The sequence below is a fragment of the Chinchilla lanigera genome, unplaced genomic scaffold (assembly GCF_000276665.1).
Source record: "Chinchilla lanigera isolate Chin_1 unplaced genomic scaffold, ChiLan1.0 scaffold00001, whole genome shotgun sequence".
Classification (NCBI taxonomy): domain Eukaryota; kingdom Metazoa; phylum Chordata; class Mammalia; order Rodentia; family Chinchillidae; genus Chinchilla; species Chinchilla lanigera.
The window spans coordinates 88,222-100,716 of record NW_004955402.1 but is presented as its reverse complement, the minus strand read 5'-3'; the positions used below and the strand labels follow the sequence as shown (position 1 = coordinate 100,716).

The following is a 12,495-nucleotide window of genomic DNA, read 5'->3' as shown; positions in this document are numbered from 1 at the left end:
CCATATCCAAAATGGGAGTTGACAAGCCAAGAGAGGGAAGTTTAAATTGTGAACAAATAACAAGTCTTCTACAGACTACCACACACTGCCACGATTTTGTCTATCTTCCCAGCTTTTATCTCAGATTCTGTGCACTAGCCTCTTTTCTCTTTTTCTACCTAGATTCTCCTATATAGGGTCTAAACTTTTTTCCTACTGTTGTCATGACAAAGTATCACAAACCAGATAGTGTAAAGTGACAGAAACTTTTTGTCGCACAGTTGGGAGAGCTAGAAGTCAAAAGTCAAGGTGTAAGTGGACCGTGTTCCTTCCAGATACTCCGGGATCCACCCTTGCCTTTCCTGCCTTTTGATGTCCTTATGTATTTCATGGCTTACAGCAGCATAACTCCAATAGCTACCTCCATCTTAATTTGGTCACCTTCCCTTTGCCCAAAGAGGTCCTATAGACCCACATCTCAAGATGTGAGCATTTGAGGCCCATAGGGGAGACTATCACTGTTTGAAATGTGCCCCTCAAGGAAACTGAGCCAGGAGAATCACCAGTTTGAACTCAGCCTGGGCAACTTAGTGAGACCTTATCTATGAATGAATGAATGAATGGGGATATAGCTCAGTGTCAAGGCCCTGGGTTCAGTCCCTAAGCCCTAAGCTCAATACCTACAAGTGGGACCTTACTTGGAATTAGGTAATCAGGTTAAGATAAAGTCACACTTGATCAGATGTGTCCTCATCCAATATGGGAGGAGAGAAGATGACTCTGTGATGACAGAGGCGGAGGTTGGAGTGATGTAACAAGCCAAGAAGCACCGAGACTTGCCAGTAGCCTGCAAGCACCAGGGGAAGCAAGCAAGGGTTCTAGCCTGATACTGAAGAATGGGTTTGAGACATGAGCTGGTCACTTTTTCAGAGTGTTTGGATATTCAAATACCAATGTAGTCAAATATTTGTTCTTTAAATTTAGATGGTAATGGAACGACTTAAATATCTGAACCTAAAAAGAGCAGCTGTTTTAACCAAACTTCAAACTGCAGAGGAAGAAGTTAATGACATGATGGACAATGTAAGTTTTATTTAACTGATTGAAAGTCAAACTGTTCAGTATCTGTTGGGATCTTATTTTGTATCTTTTAAGGTCTAAAAGAAATTCCAGGGATATCTTTTATAAGAGTGGGTTTGTCTTCTATAAAAGAGCTATAATGTTAGCACAAATGTTCTTCTAGAAAACAAATACCAAAAAACAAGTTTCCAAATGAAGAAAAACAGTAAAACCAGAACATTTACCATAGGTATAATGAAAAAGAAACAGAAGTTCACTTTGAAAATTTCATAACACCAAAGAAAGCAAAGAGATAAAAACCTTCAACTCTATGTACTCATTTATTTCTTTAGTCAGTCAACCAAATGTTTGGCTGTCCCCGGCACTGTTGGACTATGGATGTGAAAGTAATCAAATTACAACTGCTAAGTGCTAAAAGGGTTGTAAAGACTTAACTGGGGTATTTGATTCATGCTCAGAAGTTTAATTTTACTCTAGAAATAAGTTTTTGTAGAAATAGAAACTTTAAAAACTACCAGCCTCATAAATAGATATCATAATTCAGATAAATTAATCACTGAAGAAAGACCATTTTTTATCTTTTACCATGTAATCTGCAGATCTCAGTGGGCCAGTGTAGTGGAATATGTATGTGTTGGGCCCTCAGTATCATGAACTAGTGCTAAAGAGGAAGAAAGGTGGGCATAGAGACTGGGAGACATAAATATGTGCTGAACTTCTTCTTCTAGTGATTACTGAGGGACAAATAAGAACTATCTGTAAAACCTGAAGCCATTTCCCAATTTGCCCTTAGGACTATCTGAATGTGGAGGTGTACTATTGTAATTCACTAAGTATGTACCACTCGTGCACCTGATCTTTTTTTATAAAAGGGCAGAGGCTGCCTCTGTGTTTGCTGTGGTTGTGTTCATTACTTATCTTCCTTAGGCACTCTTTCTGCCTGGTAGTCTACCTGGGCAACTTACTGCACATTGTGTAATAAGCCAGAATGTCCGGAGATGGGACCTGGAAATGTATATCTTATTAAATTTAAGAATCTTTAACATTTGATGCACTATAGGAACCCAGTTGATTTAAATTGATTGATTTCCAAGTTTGTTATGACTTATAACTAGATGTCCCCCCCAAAACTTCATATACTCAAAAGGTGGGGCTTTTCAGAGGTGGCTGGATCTGGGGTGTGTAATACTGGGATTAAGGATGTGTGGTAACTGAATTGGTTTAGCATAGTTCTGGGTATGGATAATGGAAGTCCCACCCTGGGTGTGAATGGCCCCAATCAATAGGTTTATAGTGTAGATAGACAGAAGAAAAGCAGGCTTGCCACTGGCTCTGCAGTCTTTTGCCTGCCACGCCATGAGCTGTCTCTCTTCTGCCATACCCCTCTATGAGACCACCCTGCCTTGGAACCAACCAACTATAGACAGAAATCTCTACAAGCTATGAACCAAAATAAACTTTTCCTCTGTTAAGTTTGAGTGTTGGGTATTTTGTCTCAGTGATAGGAAAAGTAACTGAGACAAAGTTTTTCTGTGTTTTGAAGGATCTTAGATGGATACTCTTCAGCTAAAATCCAAGTGATTTTTAGAGACTCAGTATGAACAGAGTGTTCAAAGCAGTGATTTCTACTGCACATTGGGGTCATCTAGGAAGCTTCTTAAATGAATTAAAGCTTGGCATTGGCCAAGACCACTTAAAACAGAATTTCTGGGATAGATATATGGCATTAATTAAAACAAAACAGTAAAATAGGATATGACATCAAGGGCATAGGCAACAAAGGAAAAAATAGGTAGATTGGACTTTGAGCAAATTAAAAACTTTGGGCATCAAAGGACATAATCAGTAGAGTCAAAAGATAAGCCATAGGGGACTGGGGATTTAGCTCAGCGGCAAAAGCGCCTGCCTGGCAAGCGCAAGGTCATGAGTTTGGTTCCCGGTACCAGAGAAAAAACCAAAAAAAAAAAAAACCAAAAAAAAAAGATAAGCCATAGGATAGGGGAGAATATTTGTAAGTTATATAGCTGACAAGTGACCAAGATCTTGAATATATAAAAAACTCCTACAGTTCCACCACAATAAAGGAACTCAATTTATAAATGGACAAAGGACTAGAACTAGACAGTTCTCCAAAAAAAGACATATATATAAATGGTCAATAAGCACATGAAAAGATGTTCAATGTCACAAATCATAGGGGGATACAAATCATAACTTCAGTGAGGTACTACCTCCTACCCATCAGGGTAGATGTTATGCAAAAATCAGAAAATAAGTGTTGGTGAAGATTAAGGAGAAAGTGGAGTCTTCTTGCATTGCTGATGGGAACATAAAATTGTGCAGGTACTGTTTAAAATAATTTAGTGGTTCCTCAAAAAGTTAAACAAAGTATGTGCCATATGATCCAGGAATTCCACTTTTAGGTCTGTCCCCTGAAGGATTGAAAGCAGGAACTAAAAGATGTTCAATGTCACAAATCATAGGGGGATACAAAACAGATACTAAAACAGATACTTGAGCTCCAGTTTTCATAGTAGCTATATCATCAAGAGTAAAAAGGTGGGGAAATCCTAGTGTCTGCCAGTAAGTGAATGGGTAAACCAAATATGATACAGACATATGATGGGATATTATTTGACCTTAAAAAGGAATACATGATATGTAGTCTTTAAAAAGGAATACAAGGATACAAGTTATAATATGGATGAATCTTAAAGCTGTCATGATAAGTGAAATAAACCAGATACAAAAATATTATGATTCCACTTAAATGAAATACTTAGAATAGGCAAATTTTTAGGGACAGAAAGTAGAATAGAAGTTACTAGGGGTTTAGGGTGGGAAAAGTAAGGAATTATGGATAGAGTTTCTGTTTGGGATGATGGAAAAGTTCTGGGAAGGACAGCAGTGATAGTTGTGGGACATTGCGAATGTACTTGATAACACCAAATTCTACCTTAAGATAGTTAAAATGGTAATTTTAATCTATGTATATTTTATGGCAATTAAAAAAATAAAAACCCTCCCTAGGACATTCTGTTATGCAGCCTGTCTTGGTCACTTTTCTCTCGTTACTGGGACAAAATATCTGACACCCAAAATTAGGGAAGAAAATGTTTATTTAGCTTATAGTTTGTGGAGATTTCAGTCTGTACTTGGCTGGCTCCATGGCAAAGGGCAACAATTCATGGCAGCAGAAAACAGCAAAAGGAACAAGAGCAAAATGGAGGAGCAGCAGAGGAAATAGCAAACCTCTTTCCCTCCCTCCTATGGTATGCAAACTACCCGCCCCAGGTGAGTGTAGTACTCACACCCATAATCCCAGCATTGGATCATGGATCAGTTATAAACTTTTGAAGCCCATCCCATGACTGCATGAGACTTTGAGGGGACAGCCAGACACAAACCATAACACAGCCAGAGAAAAGACCCACTGGTTCAAAGGGGCAAGAGAGGAACAAAGACCTGCTTGGAAATTCTAGCCCTGGTGAGCAGTGTGAAAGCCACGAGTTGGTAGAGAGGAGGTGGTATGTGGGTGGCAGGGGAGAACAGCCTCAGGCCAGCACCCAGCACACTGGAAGCTGCAGCATTGGTGTCCAGTCAGACTGACCTGGACCTAAATTCTAGCTCCATATGGGTCTGAGACTGTATAACTTGTAAAAGTACATGGGCAGTAACTCTTATGATGGCATTATTGTAAGGTTTACATGACAGTGTACTTGTAGAGTAGCTGGGACCAGAGGTGACATTCAGAATACCTAACAGGTGAGGGAGTCAGGGCTATCTTCATAGACTTCACACAGGATCCTGTTCTTAGAAGGGCCCCACCTTACTTTAATGCACTACTCTTTTAGCCTTGAGATTCTTAATAATTTTGGAGCAAAATAATAAATTTTAATTTTATCCTGGGTTTCGCAAATCAATATTAACTGCAAGATCATTCACCCAGTCACAGAAGAGCAGCAAAACTGAGCTCCTGCAGGGACTGCAAGTAACTAGGTACTTTCTTTGGCCATTAGAGAAATGCAAATCAAAGAAGCACTGAGACTGTGTAATGGCAAAGCGGGCTGAATTCCACAGAAGACCAAAGACTGGGCCGAAGACTCTATTTAAGGCAAACAGAGTTTATTGAATTTTAGGCTGGCCACCGTTCATCCCCAGCTAACAAGTTGGGACCCGTCGGCACTCTGCTAATCTTTATTCCACTCTTAAATATGTTTTGGATTTCCATGGTTACAGATTGGGATGTTATGTCACTGACTCAAGTGGCCAAATGGTTTTTCTCTTATTCCATGGGACCCAAGTTACATTCTGGTCACATGTCTAGCCATGATAGATGTTTCTCCCATTATGTTCTGTATGTCCCCCTTTTTGACAACCACACATTTCCTTTATGGTTACAATGTTTATTTAGGGCCAGGGAAGGAATGAAACAACCTAGGCAGGGTCACAGATGGTTATCTAGGCCTTGGTGTTCCTTATCTGGGTAGACATTCCCAGGCAAAGTTTACAGTTTCCCAGAACACATTTTTAGGCCTTTACTAAAACTATTCTATCTAAAATGAAATGCTAAGATTCACTATCCCCTATAATTATACCTCACTCCAGAAAGAATGGCCATCATCCAGAACTCAAAAACAACAAATGCCTATGAGACTGCAGGTGTGGGGTTCTAAACTGTTGGTGGGAATGTAAACAAGTACATCTACTTTGGAAGCCAGGATGGTGATTCCTGAAAACACTAAAAATAGAAATTCCATTTGATCCAGGTACACTTCTAGGTATCTCCCCCAGAGAGTAAATGACATCATATTACAGCAATACACGCACAGTCATGTTTATAGCCTCACAACTCATAATAGCTAAATCTTGGAAACAGCCTATATGGCCATCAACAGATGAATGGATAAAGAAAATACAGTATTTATGCATAACGGAGTATTATTTTGACATAAAGAAGAATAAATTAAAGTCACTTGTAAGAAAAGGATGCCTCTTTTGTTTTGTTTTGATTTTTGAGGCAGAGTCTCACCATGTAGTTCAGGCTGGCCTTGAACTCACTATGTAGCCCAGGCTAGCCTTGAACTCCTACCAGTCCTCCTGCCTCAGCCCCCCAAGTGCTGGGATTATAAGTGTGTGCCATCATGCCTGACAAAAGATGCGTGTTGACACCATAATACTAAATGAAATAAATCAGACACACAAGCTTAAATATCACATGGTTCTGTTTTCATGAGAAGCCACTTTGAAGATATCAATATGTAATACAACCACCATTGTTAATTCCCTACCACTTTGTTTGTAACTCTGTATTGTCTGTATTGTGCTTGTGATATGTTGTAAAATGTTGTATGTCTGTTAATGTTTCCCTCCTTTTATCCTTAAAATAAAAAAAATTAAAAAAAATATCACATGGTTTCTCTTATATAAGAAACCCAAAGTATAAATAATTGTAAGTGCAGAACAAAAGAAGGTGATAGGAAATCGAGAAGTAGAATTTTCAGAGATGTGAAGGGGATCTCGGGTGGAGGGAAAGAGTAGGTAGGAGAACAGAAGGAAGAATAACAGAGATTAAGGTGACATGTATATGTACCAGATCCCCAAGATGAATGTAACTATTACATATCACAAAATTACATTAATAAATAATCTAAGTGCTATACAAAGGGAAGCCCAGAGGTTCTTCTGAGAGGCTCAGGTAGGTGTGGTACTTGAAGACAGTAGCTGTCCATACCAACTTTCTGGGGCCCTACCCTCCACCCCTCCCTACCTAGCTGTGGCTGTGGCTGAATCCATGTTGAATGGGCTTCAGTCTTCTAATGGCAACAGAGACATAGTGGGAGGTGGAGGAGAAGGTATGTGGACTGAGTGAGTAGGGTGACCCAGCCACCAGCCCCTCCTCCAGAGATTTCCAACCAGTCCCCTGTGTCTGCTCTGCATTCATCCCCCTTAGCCGTATCTGGACCCTCATCTTTACAGGATTTTTCAGAGTGCATCAACTGGCTTCTTGCTATTCCCAACCCTTGCCACATCCATCTTTGCCATTACAGATACTTAGTTTTCATCTCTCTAAATCAGGTACCACCCGTCACCCAGCTGTCTGGCTTACAAAACTGTATCCACGGCTGGTCAGCTGTCAGCTCTGCCCAACATCTTTGGTCTCTTTTCCCATTTTCTATGTGCTTGTAAGCTTATTCTTTTTTAAAAAAATTCTTATGTGGTCATTTTACCAAGGTTTCAAGAAAGCCTAAATACATACAGTCAGTCTGTCTTGTTTAACTAGCAGGCAGTCCTGTGCACCTTTATGGCTATAATGTCAATGTCATTCAAAAGCTGCTTTTGTTTCCCCTCAGCAACCAGAAGTGTAGCTTGAAAGGGTATGAACTTGAGAGGGAAATGTGGCCTGCTATTTCACCACTTTCTCTGTGTTTGAGCAGGATGTGGGGATGAGAATAGAGTGATGCCTCCTGACTTCTCTGGTCTATTTCTGTCCTAGCTCATGGTCCAGGACTCTGGAGAAGGCTGTTCACACCTTTGCCCCACAGATGGGATTCTCAGTCTTCTATAGCTGCCCTAGGCTTTGACGGCTTCCTGACTACTGAGCTTTCCCTCCTGCCCTCTACTCTGCAGGGAGCACCCTGCAGCATGTTCTGTGCTCCCAGCTGGTACGGGGCATAGGCAAGACCGCAGAGCCCATCTTGTCCAATTTCCAAGCTCAACCCTGGAGCCAGCTGCTGCACGTGCCACCCATGTCTGAAGGGTGGGAGGAGCTAACCTTTCCTCCTGACAGTTTTCTGCTGTGTCTTCTCTCCAGTTCTCTTCTCCCCTGCTGGGGTGGCATAAGGACATGCAAACCTTTCGATAATCTTGCAGTCTGTTGAGACAGATTGCTTAACTTCTCCAGGTCACTGACAGGAAGGGTTGTTGAGGGAGCCTTCAATTTAAGAATGAAAAAACCACCTATCGAATGAGTAAATCAAAAAATAATTTGTATATAATATCTCACTATTTACATGTATTAGTGAATTGACTAAGAACGTGATACATTTTAAACCTTTTCAATAAAAATTTTTCAGACTCATGATACTTGAAGCTGTGATAGAAAATGGTCTGTTTTATGCTTATTCCACCATATGGTGGCAAATGCTTAGAAAATTTTAAGTAAGGTTTTTTTTTTTAAAGAAATGAATGCTAGTCTTATTAAATCTAGCACTAGTAAAAAAGGAAGCCAAAATTTCATTGTAAATTATTTCTTAAATAGGAAAGCTCTATCAAATAAGAAATGAAATATTTAATACTCTCATTACAGCAAAACTTATATAACATTTTTAATGTAGCATTTGTGTGTTCTCAGGAGGAACTGTTCCGTACTCTTGCATCTTGTAAACTTATTGCAGCGAGATACAAATGGCAGAGAAGCCGATGGGGACAGGTGTGTCCTGTGGCTTTAAAGGAAGGTAACATTTATGCAGGATCCCCTGATTATTCTGTGAGGTAAGTAAGATTTCCAGAGCTCAATTTAAAAACTTGTCTATACGTGTTTTCAGTTGTTTATTATTATGGCATGTTTTAAGTTTTCTAGGTAAAATATACTGTCTTTCATCAGAAGAAGCATTAAAAACATTTTTGTTGAACCCACGTCCCTATCTTCTTCCACCTATGCCAGCACCACCATGCAAAGTATTTATATTTGGACCTCAATATTCAGGGAAAACAACACTTAGCAATTTGATTGCGGAATATTATAAAGGAAAGGTAACTATCATCTCTCTATCTAGATTATAATTTGTAGGATTTTATTTGTTCTCAGTTTTCTTAATTTTACATTGCCAATTGGGTGATTTTTCCACTGGACTTGGAGCAGGGAAGGCCTTCTCTTTGCTGTTATTGTCACTGCCAAATCATCATCCTTTCCTGCTTCCCTTCATATATTTAATGAGTTTCAAATGTTGCTGGTCCTAAGAAAAGTCATATTACTACATGCAAAAGGACTGGATATCACCAATCATATTAATTATTAGCAGTCGCATAGTGATCTTTTAACCATTTTACATCCAAACGTCATACTTTACTACTTGTATTTGCACATTTTATTATGTTTTCATTACATGATAGAATTTGGGTTAATATTTAGAGGATTACAAAAGGAAAGAACAACTGAGGTGAGGGAAAGGAGAAAAGAAAGAAAGAAGTAAAAGGATATATATATAGATATATATATACATACGCAAGATAGCTAAGACAACTGTACTAATTTCTAATGGTTTATTGAAAGGGACAGTTAATGTTTGGCCACTTTTGTATGCATATATCTGGTAATCTGAGCAACTACATTGAAGATAACAACAATATGTAATACAACAACCATTGTTGATTTCCTATCTTTTTTGGAATTCTGTATTGTTTTTATTGTTTTTGTGTTGTTTTGTTTCTGTCTTTTTGTTTTTGTTCTTTTCTCTTTAAAATTAAACAAAAAACCAAAATGAAAAATATATTTATAGCATTATAATTTTCCATTTAAAGTCATGAAAATTTATTTCTGATCTTCAGAAACTATGAAAAATAAAATGTTTATTGTTCTAAGCCACCAGACTTTGAGGTGATCTGTTATGTGGTGATTGGACAATGAATATTTCCAAAACTACTTTTTAAAGGTGAATTATATTTCATCAAAATATAAAACATCTCCCTGATAAAAGGCTTCAATTTTTAAAAATAGTATAGAGCAGCCTGAGAAAAGGTCTTTGAAACAAGCATAACTGAAAGAGTGTTTCTAGCACTGTGTACAGTGAACCCTTGAGTTATAACTGGCCTCACCTATAAACAGCTTTGGTTATGACCAGAACTTTAGGTTTCTCATATGACCAGAGTCTTGAGTAGTGACCCCAATGCTGGCCACTTGTGCGGTTGTACACAGACTTGCAACGCCAGAAAAGCATATGTGAGCTTACGTAAGCATCAGGCTGAGCCCAGATGTTCATGGTTATGGACATGATTTTGGTTAGTGCTTTATATAGTCTCAACAATTACTGCTATCAAAATGGCCCCCAGAACACTGGAAAAGGAGCTAAAGAAGGAGGGAAGATAAAGAAAACAATCACAATCAAAAAGAAGAAGGAAATTGTGGAGAAATATGAGAGTGGCATTCATGTGACCGATCTTGGTAATATGTATAGCATGTCGAAATCCATCATCTTGGCAATCTTAGAGAAAAGATTTGTATAAGGAAGCTAGTATTGCTAAAGGTGTTACCCAAATTAGCAAGTCACAATCAACAGTGTTAGATAAGGTAGAAAGGCTGTTTTTAGGGTGGATAAAGGAAAGGCAGATGGCAGGGTATAGTCTATCTGACTATAATTTATGAAAAAGGTGGAGCTATAAATGCAGATCATGTAACCAATAATCCATCAATGAGTGATAATGGTGAAACATTTTGTGCTAGTAAGGGATGGTTTCACAATTTTAAAGTGAAAACTGAGGTTCCTAGTGTAACTAGGCATAGTGAAGCAACCAGTGCTGACAAAAGGGCTGCTGAAAATTAAGCAGGGTATACCATTTTAAAATGATGACGTAGAGAAATGGGTTTTGCTCTCATCAAATTTTCAACTGTGATGAAAATGCCAAAGAGAACATATATTACCTAGGAAGAGAAGAAAATGCCAGACCATAAGACCGTGAAAGATAGGCTACCCTTATTGCTATGTTCCAATGCAAGTGGGGACCTCAAGATAAAGCCTCTCTTGGTTTATCACTGAGACCCCCCAGAGTATTCAGCAAATATAAAGGCATGAAGAATAGGCTAGGGATCATGTGGAGATCTAATGCAAAAGCCTGTGTAATAAGAGTTCTTTTTCTTGAGTGGATCAGGGAGGCTTTCAGTCCTACTGTTAAATATCTAGAGGATAAAGGTTTACCACTCAAGGCTATCCTCATTATGGACAATGATCCTGCTCACCCATAAGATTTGGAAGAATTGGCTGAAAAATTCCCATGGCTCTCAGTCAAGTTCTTCTGACTTAATAGAACTCTACTGCAGCCTATGGACCAGCAGGTTATAGCTAACTTTAAGAAGCTACGCACTGAGGAATTGTTCCTGAAGTGCTCCAGGGTGGTCTCAGATACATATTTATCCCTTAAAGAGTTCTGGAAGGAACATTATAACATCTTTTCCTGTGTGGGTTTAATTGAGAAATCATGGGCCAGTGTCTCTCTAAGGACACTGAGATCTTCCTGGAAGAAAGTGTGACCTAAAATTACATAGCAGAGAGACTTTGAAGGCTGTGTAGAGGATCCTGAGCCTTCCATTGACTCTTTTGTTGATGACATTGTCTCTAATTCAGAGTCCATAGGCATACAGGTAGACTGGTGATGTTGAGGAACTGTTAGAGGAACACTCAAAGGAATTGTCTACAGAGGAACTTCAGCAACTTCTGGCTAAGCAATAGAGAATGGCAGATGAGGTGCTTTCCGAAGGGGGGAAAGGAGTATCAACAATCAGTGCAGCAAAGTTCTTCTTCTGAAACAAAGGAAGTCATGAAAAAATGGACAGAGCTACAAATATTTGTAGAGAAAACAAGAAAAAAGCCAATCGTTGCATTTGCTTGATTAATGACAACATCATGTCATACTACAGAACAGTGTTAAAGAAAACACAGAAACAGAAAACCCTAGATCAATATGTAGTTCTGAAAAGGATGAGACCTAGTGAGCCCAAAGCAGGTACTAGTGGGCTACAGATTCTCCCAAGGAGAGACAGGGCACCAGAGAGCCAGATTCCTGATGTTCTCATGGAAGAGGACTCTCCTTCCCAATAACAACCAGCTTCCATTTCACCCTCCCTTCCTGCAAGTCAAAGATGTCATCTTAAATGGAGAGTACAGTATGAAGTTGTTGTTTCTGGTGAACTAGGCACGTTTTATAATTTTATGATGAATACACTAAGAAAATTACTGGTGTTTCTGGTAAATTATGCACATTATACAACCCTTTTATTATGAAAAGGTTAGTAAAGGGGTGTTTTGGGTGGTTCAGAATGAATTATGGGTATTTCCATTATTTCTTATGGGAAAAGTAGTCTTGATTTAGAAGTAACTTGGGTTATAACCAGCCCTCATGAATGAATTGAGTTCATAAATCCAGGGTCCACTATACACAGTATACCTGCAAATGACAAAGAAAAAGACAAACAACTTTAGAAAAAAAGGCAACAAATAGCTAGAGGAAATCACAGAACGTAAATTGCCAGTAGAAAAAGTCTTATGAGAAGTTTCTAACCTTATTGGATGATAAGAAAACATGAAATAATAAAAAGATACAACTACTTACCCATAAATATGGAAAAAGTGACTTTTGTTGCCAACGAGGGCATGAAAGAATGGCAAGTTTATATAAAGCTATTGGTGGAACTATTAATTGTTATCATCTCTCAAAAATAAT

The 12,495-nt window shown here is 38.8% G+C and overlaps 1 protein-coding gene across 7 annotated transcripts in view; it reads left to right on the top strand.

Moving 5' to 3' along the window:
* The window catches only part of Ak9 (adenylate kinase 9), a 127,818-nt gene that overhangs the window by 27,805 nt on the left and 87,518 nt on the right, over positions 1-12,495 (top strand). For all 7 annotated transcript variants that reach the window (XM_013512375.1, XM_005372537.2, XM_013512310.1 and 4 more), the window contains 3 exons: positions 964-1,062; positions 8,414-8,553; positions 8,634-8,814. In XM_013512375.1, the coding sequence (XP_013367829.1) occupies positions 964-1,062; positions 8,414-8,553; positions 8,634-8,814 (420 nt within the window). The remainder of the gene's footprint in view (positions 1-963; positions 1,063-8,413; positions 8,554-8,633; positions 8,815-12,495) is intronic.